Consider the following 17,714-nt stretch of genomic DNA (forward strand, 5'->3'; position numbering starts at 1 on the left):
CACAGATAGTGAGAACGCGGCTTCGGAATCTGACGTGGGCTCTGACCTTGCTGGACAGCGCGGCGGAGATAACAATAGTCAGAGAGGCGCTGCGTCCACTACTGAGGGTGACAGCGACTGAAGTCTACGTTGTGATAGAAACAGCGGATACGAGACTTGCTCCCCCTGAAAGACTATATGAAATTGTCCTGTTAATTGAAGGTGACATACAGCGTACCGTTAAAGGTGTATTTTGGGAGAATCTGTCTTCTACATATGATATTTTACTTTCGGAGGCTGACTGGCCCCCACCTTTTGTGCTCGCGGCGCCGCGAGGGGAGGAGGTAATCCTACCCAGTTTCGCGAACACTGTCTCGAAAGAGCATGCGCAGCATTTTGCAGAAGAGTGGGCTCGGGCTCTCGCGCCGGCTCTGTACCGTAACCAATGTGGTTGGGATAAATTGTCGCCTTGCCACGAAATTCCGTTGCGGTCTCAGCCGCAGCCTCAACCTCAATATCCCATTCGGCGTGAAGCAAAATCTTCCGTCGCGGAAATCCTTGAACAATTGGAATATCAGGGAGTTATTGAAACGTGTGTGTCACCGATGAATAATCCCCTTTTTACTGTGAATAAACCTGACGGATCATATCGTTTGGTTTTGGATTACCGGCATTTGAACTCGCATTGCCGTAACTGTGCAGTACAGAATACCCACGGCTCTGCCCTAGTGGATAGTCTAGTGCGTAAGCGTTTCAAGACAACGCTTGACATATCCAATGGTTTTTATGCCCACAGACTGGACAGCTTTAGCTCCCAATGGACCAGTTTTACAAGCGCTGGAGTCCAAAAGCAATTCCGGCGTCTTCCAATGGGCTACAAGAATAGTCCTGGTGTATTTACCGCTCGAATTGTCTCTATTCTGGAGGCACTCGACCCGGATGCTTTTTCGTATGTGGATGACATATATCTCACAGACGACGATATCTGGGAGCATCTGTGTCGTGTAAATTCTCTTGTTTGCAACTTCGCAGACATGGGTTACAAATTCAACTTTGCAAAATCGCACATTGCTGAACACACAGTGTTGTTTTTGGGCTATGAGCTCAACAATGAAGGTAGAGGTTTGGCTCCTCACTTCTTGGAGAAGTGCGCACAATTGCGCGCACCAACAACACTGAAGAAATTACAATCCTTACTGGGCTTTTTGAATTTCGGCAGAACTTACATTCCGGAATATGCCCAGCGTGTCAAGCCTCTGTATGCTTTGATACAACCAACTTTCTCAAAATCATGCTGGCTGCCTGAGCATTCAGCCATTTTGCAATCCTTGCAGGCTGATCTGCTTGCTTCTAAATATTTACTGACTCGTGATAACCACACCAACCTGGTAATAAGAATAATTCCTGGGACGGTGGGTTTCACCTACCTCACTTTTAATGAAGGTGACACAGTACCTATTGCTTACAAGTCACACTTGTACACCTCGGCTGAGATGCGGTTTCCCACCATAGAAAAGGTTTTAACTGCTGTACAGATGGCAATTCTAAAAGAACGCGCTCTGTCACAGGGGAAACGCATGCTAGTGGTAACACCCTGTCCTCATTTAGAGGCAGTCACGAAAGCCAGTGTACCAAATTCAAAGGCTTTGCACCCTCGGTGGATTCAGTGGGCTGCGTCATTGTCATCCGCAGATGTCATGTTTATTTTTGACGCCTCCTTACGGTCACAGGAGTACTTGCAGTATGAATTCGTTCATCCTGCTCCTCTGGCGATGCGACCTTTGGAGGACTTCCATTGCATCATTTACACTGATGGGTCGGCGCAGGTTGCGCATGGCTCTAAACATGCCTACGTTTCCGCATGCGCCATTGTGGTCGGTGCTATGTTGAATGACGAGTTCATTTCCAGGGAGGTACACACGTTGCCCCTGGGCGATTGCACTGCACAATTGGCAGAGCTTCGTGCTCTATTACTAGCTTTGGAGTACGCAGATCCAGGTGTTACTACTCTAATTGTAAGTGATTCTTACTACTGTGTCCAGTCTTACAATGAAAACTTGTTCTTTTGGATTCAAAATGACTTTCGTGATTCCAAGGGTAGCACAATAAAACATAAAATGATCTGGGTTCGAGTGGCAGAGCTTAAGGCTATGTTGCCACTCGTTTATGTGATTCATACTCTCGGTCATCAGCGCGTGGGAGTACACGCTCTTGGCAACTCGCTTGCTGATGAAGCGGCGAAATCAGCAGTATCTACATACTTAGTTGCAGCAGTTACTAGGTCTAAAACCAAGATTGATAGCGACATCTTGGCAGCGGTTGCTGCCTCTGAGAAGGGAAGTAAACATCCTTCGGGATTCCCTTCGAAGTATAAATACCACTTAAGTCCCGAAAAGGTTCCTTTTGTGACAATTCCTGATGTTGGGGAACGGCTGATTCCCAACACGGATCGCAGAGCAGACTTGATTACAGCGGCTCATGAGGGTGTGGCGTCTGCGCATGCGGGCGTCTCGGCCACTGTAACTCAATTACAATTACGTTTCTGGTGGCGGGGACTGTACAAACAGACGCGTGATTATGTCCTTCTGTGTGACATATGCCAGCAGATTAAACCTTCAACTGCTACGCGTCCGCCTCAGACACAGTTGTACATTTCTAATAAACCACTAGGCTGTGTTTATTTAGATCACTGCGGTCCATTTTCATCTGATACTGCGTATAAATACATCTTAGTAGCAGTTGACTCATGCACACGCTTTGTGTGGTTATGGCCACATCGCAGCGCTGATTCCCGGACTGTCATCAGAGATTTGCGTATCTTTATAGGGATTTTTGCCTGTGGTACCTTCCATTCGGATCAGGGTCCGGCTTTCGCCTCTAAGGCGTATAAGGATGCCATGACTTCGATGGGGGTCCAAGTCAAGTTTTCGTCACCCTACAGACCCGAGGGTAATAGTGTAGTTGAACGAATGAACCGTGATTTAAAGCAATCTTTGACAGCCCGAGTTATAGGCACTGGCAGAAACTGGCTGGCTCACCTATATGGCGTGCAGCGTGCTCTTAATAATCTCCCTAGAAGGTCTCTGGGTGGGCGGACCCCATACGAAATGCTCTTTGGCATCAAGATGTTCGTCCCTGACCTTGACGGTCTAGACTCGGTGGTTCGCGCCACTTCCTTTGACGCAGATGAACATTGCAATGTTTTACAGAATCTACAAAAGACGAGAGACACTCTTGCAAAGGAACATTTGCCCTCCACATCGGATGATGCGTTGCAGATCCCGGTAGTTGGCTGGCTACCCCAAGTTGGAGAACTGGTTCGAGAGAAGATCGACAACAAGAAAGAGTTTGGTCCCTCCTATCGAGCTCCGGTCCCAGTGCTTGGAGTGAAGGGCACAAGAACAGTCATTTTACCACCACTTCCGGGTCGTAAGGAAAACAGGTTTATTTCTATTGACAATGTCAAGATACACAGAGTGGCCGATTCTTCTTAGCATGACACCGGCTGTTTCCTGTCCTTCCATTGTGAGAAATTCAATTATGCCCACTGCTTCTAATAATGAACCTGAGGTGGCCATCGAATTACCTGCTGTTTCCAGTCCATTATTGAATAATTTACCAGGAACTAACCTTGATGAGACAGACTATACATACCCCACTGATTTGTCCATGCCTGACCTGCAAGCTCGTTTAGCCACGGAATCCAGATTTTCATTTGACTCTGCTTCCCTTGCCTCGAATAAACCCTCTAAAATTGCAGTATATGCTAGCCTGTTTAAAAAACATTTTTTGATACCTCCTTGGATATACATTTGGCTGGTCCTTTTTTCACTGTACCTTTTTATGTCAATTGGTTTTGTGTTTTATTTTTTCCGAATTATGAATGGACACTATGTCGAGGAGAGAACTTGCATTACTCATTTAAATGGAACTTTGGCCCCACTTTCCTCTTCACATTCTACACATAGATTAAAAAGAGACTTGACTTTGGTTAACATCACAGCGTGGCCTGTTCTGGATGGAATCGCGTGGGATGCAGTTCGTTTTCAGATTCATGGCCCAACGGAAGTCGTTAATGTCCCTAATGTACTAAGAGTTAATATGGGGGATGTGGTGAAACAAAACATTCGTTCTGATGATTGGGATGTTAATGCTGTGGAGAGTTTGTTTTCTGATTTGAAATATTATGCTGCTTTTGATGCTGAGGATTTATATTTAGAATCTGCTAATTATGGTGAATTGTTCTGTTACCAACATTATGGCAATCACTTCTTACACAAGACATCTTCCCGAAGGGATGCGGTTAATTTTACTCAGTGGGAACATTGCCCAGCACCAACACAAGGGAGTTCAGAAACGTTTCTTAAAAAGTATACTTATTTTACTGACTTTAATCAGTCCAATCCCGAGTCCTTTTATTTTAAATTTCACAAACAGCCACAGTCCAAGGTTCGACTTACAAATACAAAATTGTTATATTCAAAAGCCTTCCTGGATCAATTAGTTACTGGAGGGTATGAGTTATGGAAGGATACCATAGACCTTAAATCAGTTTGGGGCTCAAGGGCCTGGCAGGTACAAGGCACTGAGGCTTTGCACCGTGCATGTCTCATCCCAAATCATATGTGGTTTTTAAATGATACCATTTCCCAGACCACATGCTTTGGATTGGCTACATCTAAAAGGTTGAACACCCCGTCTTTCCCGGAGTTGGAGGAATATGAGAATTGGAGTAATTTTACTAAATTGTCCATTAGAGAAATACAGGCTCTGCTTCTGAATTCCTCCTTTAACATTTCCAGTATGAATCCCAAGGGTTGGCTGCTTTGGCACCGTAGTGCTGATTCTTGCCAAAAAAGATTTTTAAATATAACTGGCGGTTTTAAGACTGTTAGATCTGATCCCCGTTTTGATTTGAGTCATACTGTCACCTCTTACTCTGTTGGCAAGTTGTGTCAAGCTTGGCTGAAACATTCAACTTTACCTGCGGTTAAGTATCACCTTTCCAAACTGAATGCAGACGTGGATTTGAATGATTTCATTAAGGGCCCAGCTAGTGGCAGGTCGAAAAGGTGGTTATATGGTGTTTACAATGAAATTTGGAAACTCTCACAGATTGAGGCTGCTTCACGCCTTAGGGCTATTGATCAGGCAAATCTTGAGAAAGTGCTTGCAGTGGTTGACAATAGCATTAACGTGCTTTCCTCTAGAATTTACACATTAGATAATATTGTGTCGTCTGTTGTTGATATTGTGCATGATGAAGTGTCTGTATTATACCATGGTCAAAATCAATTACGTTCAATCATGCAGTTTGCATGGACACTACAGACTCTAAAAATGGGTAAAGTTCCCTGGGGATACATGAACGTTTCTTCTTTATTTGCACCGTTTAATTTGACAGACAAACAACGCTTGCTTTCAATGCGTGATGCTTCCTTTTCTATGCTACATATTGAAAGGTTGGAATCTTTACCTTTTTCTGTGGCAGAATCCACTGCTGCTACGTGGCTTATCCACGGTTTAATAACACTGCCTTTTGCTTTATATAAGTTTTCAAATTGTATGAAATATGTGCCAATAGGTCGTTTTGAACCCTTAGGTAGCGGTTTTCTTCATGAGGTCTGGTCACTCCCATACACATACAGATGTTTCAAGGATGACCAAGAGGTTTATCTAACAGGGGATGAGTGTACTGAGACTCCAGATCATTCTTTAATGTGCAGACACATACAATTACACGGTTCATGTAACAAGGACCGCCCGAATATGGCTTGCGTTTTACAGGGCACGCCAGTTCCTGCTATCATCCCCACGTTTAAATTGTTAGAGAATGGTAGTTATTTAATGCTCAATAATGAAAACTGTTGTGGTTTAATTAAAGGTATAGCTTTCATAGTAACAGTTAGTGAGCGAGTTATTTGCTGCAGAAATGTTCTTTATCCTCCCACACGTGAACATAGGGAGTCTTCCATTTGGCCACAGATACCGACCTTGGGAGCAGAATTCAGCGGCGTGGCTAGAATAAGAGCTCTATTGTCCCAGAAAGAGGTGGCCTTGAGCTCGGCCCGTGAAACTTTCGTGCTTCACGTTGCTAACACCCGCACGGAGGTTCAAGCTCTTTTAAACACTGATTTGCCCTTGCATTTCGGAGCCATGGTCCGTTCTATCTTTAACGCATCCTCCACAACGGGCCTAGCACATTTTTTTAAAGTTGTTAGCGGTGGTCTCGTGACTTCCTTTGAGAAGATTTTTGGAGTCATCCCTGCTTTCTTCCATTCTATTTTTTCATCCTTATTTGGAGGGTTCCCGTTTTTACTTGCTTTAGCGGCTGGCGCATTGGTGGTTTTCTGCCTTTTTAAATATGGATGCCCTTCCTGTGCAAGTCCACGCACAGCTACTACTGACGCGGTTTCGCAACCGCATGCTTGATTATTATGGCACACTGCCGTTGGCGACTCTAAGCACGGCTTTTGGATTATCTTTTCGGTTCTCCTATTTCACCTGTGTCCAGCCTGTATTTCGCTGCCTGACCTGTGATTTCCTTTGGGCCATTGATTTGTGTCTCTGCGGACCAATATCTGCTGACGTCGATTTTGATCAACTGATGAGTCCTATCATTGCTCACGAGTTGGTTTGTTCTGACGAAAGGATTATGGCCTTGGCGGTGGCACATGGACTAATGGGTCCCTGGGATGTGTTGTCGGCAGCGCAAAGTTTCTTGGAACGAAGTTTTCTTGAAAACCCACCGAGCTGTCCTCTGATGGTTATAGAGGATCCGGTGCTGGAAGATCACGTATGTTCCTTTCATCTTTTAAATTGGATGGCTGAACTGTTTTCGGATGAGGACAGTGACTTCCTCCTGGAGGCTGTTGCAGCTTACTTTTCATATACAGTCTTATCATAGACACTGCCTCAAATTGACATGCTGATTGATAGCATTTCCTTGATTTTATTGACTTTTGGTCAAGACATTTTATTTTTGCTTGCCTATTGGCTTGAGCCACATTATATTTGTGGGCTATTTTTTAGCATTAGTTTTTATTATTGAATCTTTATTCATGCTCGTTTATAAATGGATTCTGCTCTCATGTGATGGCACTTCTGTTACCTTATTTAGTCCGTTCTCGGATCATGGGGGGGTGTTGTATAACTCCTATATATCCCTATATCGTGTTAAGTTAGCATAGGTACGTTTGAGATTTAAACGCCATTTTTCCTTTCTTGCAACTTCTGCACACGACCCTCATTTGTTGACTTAGCTTTCAACCTAGTAGTTTGCCGTGGTGAATGTGAGAATAATATGTTATTGCTCTGATATCTGCTTTGTTTAATAAAACATGTCTGCACGGAGAGTGCTGAAGTTTCAGGAGCAACACGATATGGAATTGTTATGAGGTCTGATCTCCACGCCTTCATAGTCATAACACAAGTGCAGCCTTTGCCAACTTGGGCTTGAGGCGGGATTGATATTGCTTTGCACGAGAATTGTTAACACACTTGATGCGGTGCACATGCAGAGAGAGCTGGTGTATGCTGATGTGATTCCTTCATGCTAGGACACTAAGGTATGGGCCCGCCCTAAAACAACCCAAAGAGACCTTCTTAGATAATAATATAATATATGTGTTAGGGAGGGTGAGATATAAGTGTTGTTAACTCTTATTCATTACAGCATGTTAACATGCTGTCACCATTCGCTTTTTATGTCTTAGTAACTATGCTGATAATTTTGCTACTGATAATAAGTATACTTGTATTATCAAAGATACTGCGCCTGAGAAGACGGCATTAGTAAATAAACATTTCAAATGCACATGTGTCTTCTTTACTCCATGTTCTGGTTTGTAATGATAATATAACGAAAGAGTGTTCATGAGTCCCACGTACCCTGAGGTACTGTAAGTTCATGTTCTGGTTTGTCTAAACATTGGGTGTTTGATATGTCCAATGAGACACTGTAGCTAGCTCGGTAAGGGGTGAGTTGGTTGCTAAGGTAAGTTTTGGGACACCCTAATTTGCCGAGGTTCCACTCCTCTGTGCACAGTTCTGTGTGAGTACAGAAACCCTGCAACACCCCAAATGCCCCGATTGCCCCACCCCCTTGCACCTAAGTGCGGATGTCCAGAGCCACCCCACTTCCCCCGATCGGCCCCAGCTCCCTGTTCAAAAGCACCCACGCGCCCCCGATCAACCCTACGATAACGCCCCTGCTTGCAAAAATTAGCCGACCCCGAAGGGAGATGTAAGATCGTCGATACTTGGGTTAAAGGGAAGAACGAGTCTCTACATAAAGGACACGATGTTTAATGTGATGTAATACATTGTGTACAAAAATCCAATTTCTCTTATCATATGTCGCGAATGTACGCCAAAACTAGTCTATGAATTCAATATGCAACACCCTTCTCCAGACTCCATAAGTGACGACCTTTGACTGTGACCGATGAACCTATCCCCCACCTACTCAGGCATGGGGATGGATTGAGATGTATATCTATTCTCTCGACCAGTTTTTCTAAAACTTGTTTTTCACCCATTCAAAGATACAATCACCAAAGGAGAGGAGCTGGACGTGACGCACAGCCTGGCCACAGATCATGGAGCACGTGTGACGACCAAAGGTGGAGCCGCAGAGCAACGAGACGCGGGACGAGGCACTACTTCCAAGTTCAGCTGATGAAGAAATAAGGGGCTGCCTTGAAGCCCTCGACTTGCTGACCCACTCGTGCCTGAAGTCCCCGTCCCTTTTTTTAGTCCGACTGATGGGCCTGCCTGCTCATTGTCCTTTGCTCCCTTGGTCCCTTGGTGTGTTCGAAGATCTGGCCCCACTCCGCCCTCTCCTCCCTCGATTATTCCACAAACTCTTTCATATAAACTTTGACTGAGGACTGGGATTTTGTCACGGAAAAAGAAAGACACGCAGGTGCCCAGCATAAGGCACCCCTAAGAAAATGAGTTAGGAAACAGGACTGTGATCTAACAGCAGAGGACTGATCGCACCCTGCAACGTGTAAGGACGAATCCGAGCTGGACCTATAGCTCCACCGCCGGTGCTCAGCAGCGCCAACAAAAGAAGACGGACTCTGTTAAAAGACATTACGACAAAGACCCTCCCCCTTTCCAGAACTTTCTATTCGCCCCTTGACTAAATTACTTGTATCGAATTGAACACCTCCCTCAACCATTTTGTATTGCCTTTTAAGAAATGTTTCATCGGTCACTCATGTGGTTAGTTGTCCAAAGACCCCCTATAGTACTGGCAAGCCGGAAGGTATCAGAGCGTTCTTTCTGTATATGATGTCACTAGAGAGAAAAATGTGAACTTGATTTTTATGTGTCGAAGCATTTTTTTGATTCTACCCCGACAGAATATTATGCCGATGTCTAGGCTTGTATAAAGAGCCTAACAGATGTAAATTAACATGCATCGTATTCTGCCTATCACATCGACTGTGTAGAAATTGAACGTGCTAATGTAAAAAGTGGCAACTGTTAAAAATAGCAATATGTATGTACATAAGCGGCGTTCATTTGTGTTCACAGTACCCCTTGGCGTAAACAGAATGGATATCGCTAAGACTCTGACTGTGTTGTCCCGCTGGCATAGCACACACGCACACGACAGCCATTTTAGGTACCGTCATGGGCGTCCGCAGAAATTTTTCCAGGGGGGGGCAAAATGTGAACGTCATCACCATCCTCCGACATGATGTGTGCCAGGTGGGGCACAAGAAACACTGGGGCGCAGGAGGAGCCATGGGGGGCAGGAAGCAGGCCGCATATGATCTCCTACACCATAGGGTTGTTGTGCCACAGCCATCTCTTTCTTTTGTGGCACCCCAAAATCCATACCTGCCCTGGTCCCTAAAATTACCCCCTAGCACCCCAAAACCCATACCCACCCTGAACCCTAAAATTACCCCTCCCCAGCAAAACTCATACCCTCCCTGAATCCTAAAATTACGCCCCTGGCACCCCAAAGCCCATACCCACCCTGAACCCTAAAATTACCTCCTAACAACCAAAAACCCATACCCACCCTGAACCTTAAAATTACCCCTGCCCCCAAAACTCATACCTGCCCTGAACCCTAAAACTACCCCCCTGGCGCCCATAACCCATACCCACCCTGACCCCTAAAATTGTCCCCCTGGCACCCCAAAACTCATACCCACTGAACCCTAAAATTACCCCCCCTGGCACCCCATAACCCATACCGCCCTGATCCCTAAAATTGCCCCCCTGGCACCCCAAAACTCATACCCGCCCTGAACCCAAAAATGTCCCCCCCTTGCACCCCAAAACCCTTACCCGCCCTGAACCCTAAAATCCCCCCCCCTGGCACCCCAAAACCCATACCCACCCTGAACCCTAAAATTATCCCCCTGGCACCCCAATCCCTAACCCACCGTGAACCTTAAAAATACTCCCTGGCACCTTAAAACCCACACCCACCCTGAACTCTCAAGTTACCCCCTGGCACCACAAAAGCTGAACACTACATTCTGATTGTGTATAGCGCCGTCTCCCTGCTCAGGGAGGATCTGATGGTCCGGATCGGCTCGCCCTGGTCCGGTTCTGCTCACCCTTCTCTGGAGCTGTTCTGCCTGCCCTGTCCCTCTTCCGGACCCACCGAGCTTGCCTCGTGCACACTGCCTGGACCTACTCTGTCTGGCCTGGTTCTTTCTCCGTTGGACCCGCTGTCTTCACTGGCGGAGTTAGAACACAGGTCTCACTTCTCTGAAGCTGCTCTCCCTCACCCAGACCACCCACTCCCCCTCCACTTGCTCTCTCATCTTCCTTCCTCCCTACTTCTCAGTCTCTCTTTCCCCACTGCTTCTCTCTCTTTCTCTCCCCCCACTTCTTTCCCTCTCACCCCCACCGTATCCGTCTCCCCTACCCCACCAAGTTTTCCTCTGTCCCCTCTCTCTATTCCTCCTCCTCATGTCGGTGATAGGGAGCCCGGGGCCCTCTCTGAAAATGCGAGCTGGAGGTGACGTTAAGTGTGAAAGCACCAAGGTGTGAACTGGGAAAAGAGGCGGGGAAGTGGTGGGAGGCAGGTAGAGGGTCAAAGGGGGCACTGGCTCTCAGAGAGGTGAGAGGGGGCGGGGAGCAACCCGAGGACAAAAACAACACCAGAGCAAGTGGCAGACACTACTCTTTTATTCAAATGTTACTATTCTTACTGCTTAGTAATTTACTTAACAGCAACTGTTCTAGGCAGTCCATCACTATAATCCAATAATTATTTGAAAAGACTTTGTCTCCTGGCGCTTCTGACTAAATTATAAGATGAAAGGGGGAGGGGGGGCAAAGGGTACGCCGAAAGATCTAGAAAAGAGCAGAGTCTCCTGGTGTTGTCTACATGTGACGTGCGATGAGATGCACAGGAGTTCACCTAGAAGAGAGTGCCAAAGGGACGGTGCAGGAAAATGAAGCCCGCGTCTTGTCCTACTGAGCCCTGAAACGCAGAGGAGCTTAAGAATAGAACAGAGAGTGCAAGCTGGAGAGGAACCGTGGCTGGAGCACCATGTGTAATGCATAGTGGCATGGGCGTCCGCAGGGGGCAGGGCCAGCTTTAGCGCTGGTGGCACCCAGTGCGACAATGTTAGTTGGCGCCCCGAATGACCACCTCCACCACGATTCTCTCACTAGCACCCTTCAACAGTGACTAAGACTCCATGACCACTCTCTCTCAGATGCATTGAATTCGTTGTATAGCGCTACTCATACCATTAAAGTACGTCAGAGCACTTTGCATCACACACACATTACACAGACAATCAATCATACTTGTGTAAATCAGTGTATAGGAAATGTTACATAAGTCAAAGGACAAAGGGGCATATTATCAAAGCCTAGTGATATTTTTATCGCCACCTTTGCGACGGTTTTCGGATGAAATGCGACGATAAAAATATTGCTTTATTTACAAGAGCACGCTAACGCGTGTTCAATGGGATTAGCGCTGGTTTCAACATCACATCGCCTTGCATCACTAATGAGATGCAAGGGAGGCGTGTCCCGTGAAACAACATGGGATATCATCACTAACCCTGATTCTCTCTATTTTCAAGTGTATCGCTAATAAACATAGCGTTATTATAATCAGCGCTAACCGAGTTTTCCGCCGCTTTGTAACGCCTGCTATTTTCCTTACTAAATCATATCTATAATGGGAGATGGATTGTAATGCTGAGTCCACGTCTCCCATTAGAGATTAGGTTTTCCCTAACGCGGTTTTCTATCACTGGAATTCCGGCGATTTCGACTCTTTCCGCCGCGTTTGCCTGGATTTCTATCGCCTGGGCGATGCGCCTTGCTGATATTGCGCTCACCAGGCGATAGAATCCGGCGATATGCGGCGTTAATTTTTTGAACACTACACACAGCCAGTGATAATTATCACTGGCCGTTGGTGATATGCCCCTAAAAGTGTAGGAGTCACATGTCATCCATACTGGTAGGCAGTATAGTTTAGGAGTGCTTGGTGTGGAGAAACACACACTCAGAGTCGAAAAAGAAACATAGTTGGGAGTTTTCTTTAATAATAAGACTCCCTTTCTACTCAAATTAACCCTTTTTGCAACATTAATCAATGTTCTATACTTAGCAGAGTGTATGCACTTCTATGATGAAAGTTAATACCTCACTATTCTATATTAGGACTTTAAGTTATAAATTGCAAGTAAGAAAAGGATGGCTCTTTTAAAAGCAGTAACCTGCTGATCCATTTACATTAAATGTACTCTTTAATCTACTTGGTACACGTTCTTTGCATCAGGCATATTAACCCTCTGCACTACCTTCACATACGTCAAAAAACTCAACTACACAAAACTCTGATCTCTGGCTAGGAAGAACATTAATCACAGGAGTTATCTTGACATTTTTGTGAGGCCCCGTAATTGCAGGAGGAAAGGAACGTGCAGCAGGTGCTTTTAAAATCATAATTAAGTTGTAAGCACGGCACCCCCAGGAAGCCAGCACCGGTGCCATGGCACAGGTCACACCACCCTAGAGCCGGCCCTGGCAGGGGGGCAAGGAGGGGTGCTCAGGGGGGGGCAAGCGCCCCTCCTTGCCCCCCCTTGCGGACGCCCATGGGTACCGTGGTCTCCCTGTCCACGATCGCTCATCAGCGCACTTCCCTGACCCTGCAAGCATTCCCCATGCACCCTGACTGCCCCCGCTCTCTCATGCGCGAGTCATGAGCCCTCCCCTCCCGCATGACTCTGTCCCTAAGAATCGCACCCCGCGCCTGACCGACACCTCCTGTCCCCCCATGAATACCCCTCCTTTGATGACCTCTTCTTCTGAGCCTGAATGTCTGCACAGACCGCTGGTCATCCCTTAGCCCAAGGATACAGTTTATTGCCCATCACTGTACGCACTCGTCTCTCTCGAAAGAAGCCACTATTGATCACGACCGCCCCACCCCCTGAGACTCGATCAGGCACACACATTCCAATAGAATCAGCAGAACACTCAGCCGCATGACAGCCCCCTCCTACTGCATGGAGGATAAGGGCCCTACTGTAGCCACGTGTTGGAATACCTCCATACTATACAAAGTGTTGATTGTAATAAAGGTTGCCTGTGTGCCACCAACCTGTGTATAAAAGACGAAGCCTCAGAGAAACTTGTTAGAGCACCTCCCGAAGACACTACGCGAGTGTCCCAAAGGACAGGCTCTCCTCATGAGTAATAAACCCTGTTCTTGTTTTCCTACTTCCAGTGCCCGTCTCTTTATTTGGTAATTATTCAAGATGAGAATGAAGAGTCGCCCTGCACCAGCAGCCTGGGCATCGGGTGCGATATGGGCTGACTTTTCTACAGCAAATGTCCCCGGCTATCCTTAAATGACGGCCTTGAAAATAGCTTAACTCTGTTTAAAGACAGGGTCATTTTAAGAGGGGCCAGGCATATTTTATGCCCCCTCTCTTTTTTTAGCACCCATGTAGGTACGTTTAATGGGATCCTGAGTGACATGGGGCATCAGAGGCACTTGTATGTGTAATCTGTGAAGAAACAGCTGTTTTCCAATATAATACCTCAATTTGTATTTCTTTTGGGGGCTATGAGTGGTTCACGCCCTGAACTTGGCTGAATAACAGATATGTCTTCCATCTACAGTGACCCTCTTCTCTTCGATTTCCCCCCCACAATTTGCTTCTAGAAGGTTAGTCTGTGATATTAATCGGGCACTTCTGATGGGTGGTAACCTCAAAACAAGGGAAAGGAAAACCCTCCCCGAGTCACCGACCTGTGTGTCTTGCTGGTATCCTTTTGGGTTGTGTGTTTGATTGGGGAGGGGAGGTTTAAACTCCGTAACACAATTGCCCCAATGATAATGTACAGGGACCATCAGCCCGTCTGAGATTCAACTTCACGTGCTCACTTCACTATTTCTGGTGCCATGAGATTTGTACTCGAGTTGCTGGTCCAGGAACAGATGCCTAATGTGTAAATGTCTCAACACTTTAGCTCTTTAAATCCAGAAGAAAGTTACTGATGTCACCCTTGAGTACAGACACTATGATCCCTAAAGCTTCTAATAATCCAAGACACGGCTGCGCTGGCAGATGTAAGTGTTACATCAGTGTTATTCAGTTGGCGCCTATAGACAATTTAGTTTCAGGAGTCTGCCCTGTAAATTATAGAAAGTAAAATAAATAATAACATTTTTGTATTTTGTATTAACATTTCATACCAAACTTGTGTGTGACTGGTTATATGTCACAAGACAGAGAGATTTTTCCATACAGTTATCCTTTTTTGGTTATCCACGTCATTGGTAATCAGACAGAGAGGCCTTGGGACGAGACATACAGGACTCTGACCTTGGGTGAAGTATACTCAGATATTTAAATGGGGAACATCTGAGAATTACAAAGAACCGCCCTAGGTCAAGTATGTCCAAAGGCTTTTCCCAGACACTTAAAAAAAAATCTGCAGAGTGGCCCTACCAGAAACACAGACAAACTTGTTCCTAAACCTACATTTGTGACTTTGAAAATTCGACCGTGGTTGCAGAATGTAAAATACTTTTTATGGGTGCAACATTCTATTCAGTCAATTTTCATTCCGTGAAACGGGAATGGCAATGCATTGGTTGCACAGTGGGAATTCCGAGCACTTTAGTTCCACTCCAGTGTGCACAACGATTAGTGAATCTGCCCCGTAATCAATCAGAATGCGAGTATCTTGAGGCCGCAAATGCTGAGTGCACTCAGAGTCAGTGGTGGTGACATCACTGTAAGAATGGAGCTGGCCTGGACCCATTCAGGTACGGATGCCTGTGGTGTTCAGATGTCAGTGTAGAAGCTGGCGAGAACAGGAACTGTCAGGGTCAGATTTACTCATTTTTCACAAAATGCAGCACAGCAACGAAACCTGCTGTGGTGCTTTGAGCAAAGGGGAAAACACAACCTCGGGTCCTCTCGACTGAGATTGACATGCTGCTGGTGCCACCCCTCCGCGGGTGCACAAGCATGCTGCTCGCATGATACCAGCCTTGCACCACGGTGCAGAGGTGTAGGGGGGGACAAGCCACAGCCGCCCATGTGGTGTAGAGGACCCGTGGGGGTGGGGGCACCCTTCACAGGACGCCCCATTCGGCCGAAGGCCAAAGAATATCTGTGAGATATGGGACACTCGGGATCATCATGACATTCTGCAGGGGGGCCATCATTTTGCTTTATGTCACTGTAGAGGTGAGTGGGTGCTGTCTAGTATAGGATTTGTACAGGAAGCATTCCCACCCAGTCCAAATTCCTATGCCTAGATTAATCAATCAATCAGGTTTTGTAGAGCGCGGCTAATCCCCCGCAAGGGTATCCAGGTGCCAGATTCTTGCTGGGCTTAGTCAAAAAGCCAGACAAACTTAGAAGCCATGCAGGAGACTTGCAGCATGCATTTTTTTTAAATAATTCAACCCATTTCACCCTTATGAACGGCTGCTTCAAGGAGGTGTTAGCTTTGATGCAAAGTCCGGCCTAGCTGTCTTAGTAGGTTGGACTTTGCATCAAAACCTATGGGCATTTGTGCTGACCTGCCCCAGTACTGCCCCAGAAACAATCCTTTGATGCAAAGCGATACAAAGGGACACAAATGAGTTTTTGTGTTGCGAAAAGACCTCTCTTATTGCGCAAAACGTCTTTAGCGCTAGATGGGATATAAACTTGTGAGATTTTGCAATGCATTGTGTCGCTTTGCACCGGTGCAACGCTTTACTAAATCTGAGCCTTAAGCTAATGGCAGAATCATCGATGGGGATAAATGTAATGAAGCCACATAGGATGTGTCTGTTTCCATCTGGTAGATGGAATGAAAGGCACTGGTCATGTGTTACTGCTGCTCTAATTCAGGGATGGTTCCAGGCCTTGGCACATCGTTACAGTTTTTCTAGGCCAGGGTCCCATATAGGACATGAATTGGAAGTCCACAAAGACCTTTGCCATGTGCTGAGTGAATCGGTAAAACCTTTGGAATGAAGTAGTTGTAGTGGAAACACTGGTGGGTATATTTACAAGCCCTTAGTGCCACCGTAGCATCACTTTTTTAATGCCCCAGTAATGCAGCGCTATTTTCCATATTTCCAAGGTGGTACTACCCTTGTAAATATGCCCCTTTCCGCAAAGGGGAGGGCAATGGGTGTTGCTGTGTACGTTCCACTGCTGCACACATTGCTTTTTGACTCGGCCTTGGATTTACACCGCTGAGGCAGCGCCAAAAACTAAAGCCATGGAGTCCATGCATTAGAATTGCGCAAGAAGAAAAAATTATTGATTTCTCCTCGTTATTTGCTCTTTGCAGCACACATAGAAGGTGCAAATCGCAATTAGTGATTGTTCATGTGCAGGAAGGTGTCCTTCCTGCACATAGACGATCGTCCCTGCAGCACAGGCACCCTTGCAACATAGCGGCAGCAGCGCTAGGAGAAACACAGGGGTGCAAAGTATTGTTGTGAATACAGCGCATCCCTGCCTCCCCGCTCCGACATTTTCTTGTGAATATGCCCCATGGTCTGTTTCAAAGTTTCAATAAATTTAGTTCAATTGCTGATATCTGCGTGTGTACCACGTATAACCAGCTCAGCTACTTGCAGGGCCAACTCAGCATTTCATCTTTCAGTACACTGAGTACTATTACGCTGGGTAATTGTCACACGTTATTTACAGCGCTTAGAAACTGTAATCTGCAGCAAGAAGCGACTTATCAAAACAAGTTATTAGAATGAAACCAGAATGACCTTACCACCCACGTGTACGAAGAAATGCAACAGGGATGCGACGACCAGGACCAGGAGCTGTCGGCGACACATGGCTAGTCGCGAGGTACTTGTTGCTGTAGCATCGTGTGGCTCTAATGAAAGCGCTGGGGGATTTGCGGAGTTAGAGAATTGGCAAGGTCTCCCCCACGCCCCTCTTCTTGCACGTGCCCGGCTGTGTGATTTAATAACCCTCTCTCACTGGGACGGAGGGCAGTCACAACAAGATGAAAGCCAGAACCGCGAGGGCGTGTCTTGCAGGTTGCTTCTCCCTCTCTTGCGCTGTTTGCGTAGGTTTCTTGACTGAACGTCACATGAAACGGAAACGACTGCCCCCACCCCCGTGATAAACTCCCCCGCTGTGGTTTGTGTTCAGACTGCTTCCTCCTGGGCTCGGGGCGAGCTCACAGAAGCATCTGAGACTGAACTGTCCTACGTGATGTCAAAAAAAATTACAGAATCA

The 17,714-nt window shown here is 46.3% G+C and overlaps 1 protein-coding gene across 1 annotated transcript in view; it reads right to left on the bottom strand.

Moving 5' to 3' along the window:
* The window catches only part of BTLA (B and T lymphocyte associated), a 99,751-nt gene extending 82,243 nt beyond the window's left edge, over window positions 1–17,508 (bottom strand). The window contains exon 1 of the mRNA XM_078656765.1: window positions 17,239–17,508. Coding sequence (XP_078512891.1) covers window positions 17,239–17,305 — 67 coding nt within the window. The 5' untranslated portion in view covers window positions 17,306–17,508. The remainder of the gene's footprint in view (window positions 1–17,238) is intronic.
* Between the last annotated feature and the right edge of the window lie 206 nt (window positions 17,509–17,714).

This window comes from Lissotriton helveticus, chromosome 8 (genome assembly GCF_964261635.1).
Source record: "Lissotriton helveticus chromosome 8, aLisHel1.1, whole genome shotgun sequence".
NCBI classification, from domain to species: domain Eukaryota; kingdom Metazoa; phylum Chordata; class Amphibia; order Caudata; family Salamandridae; genus Lissotriton; species Lissotriton helveticus.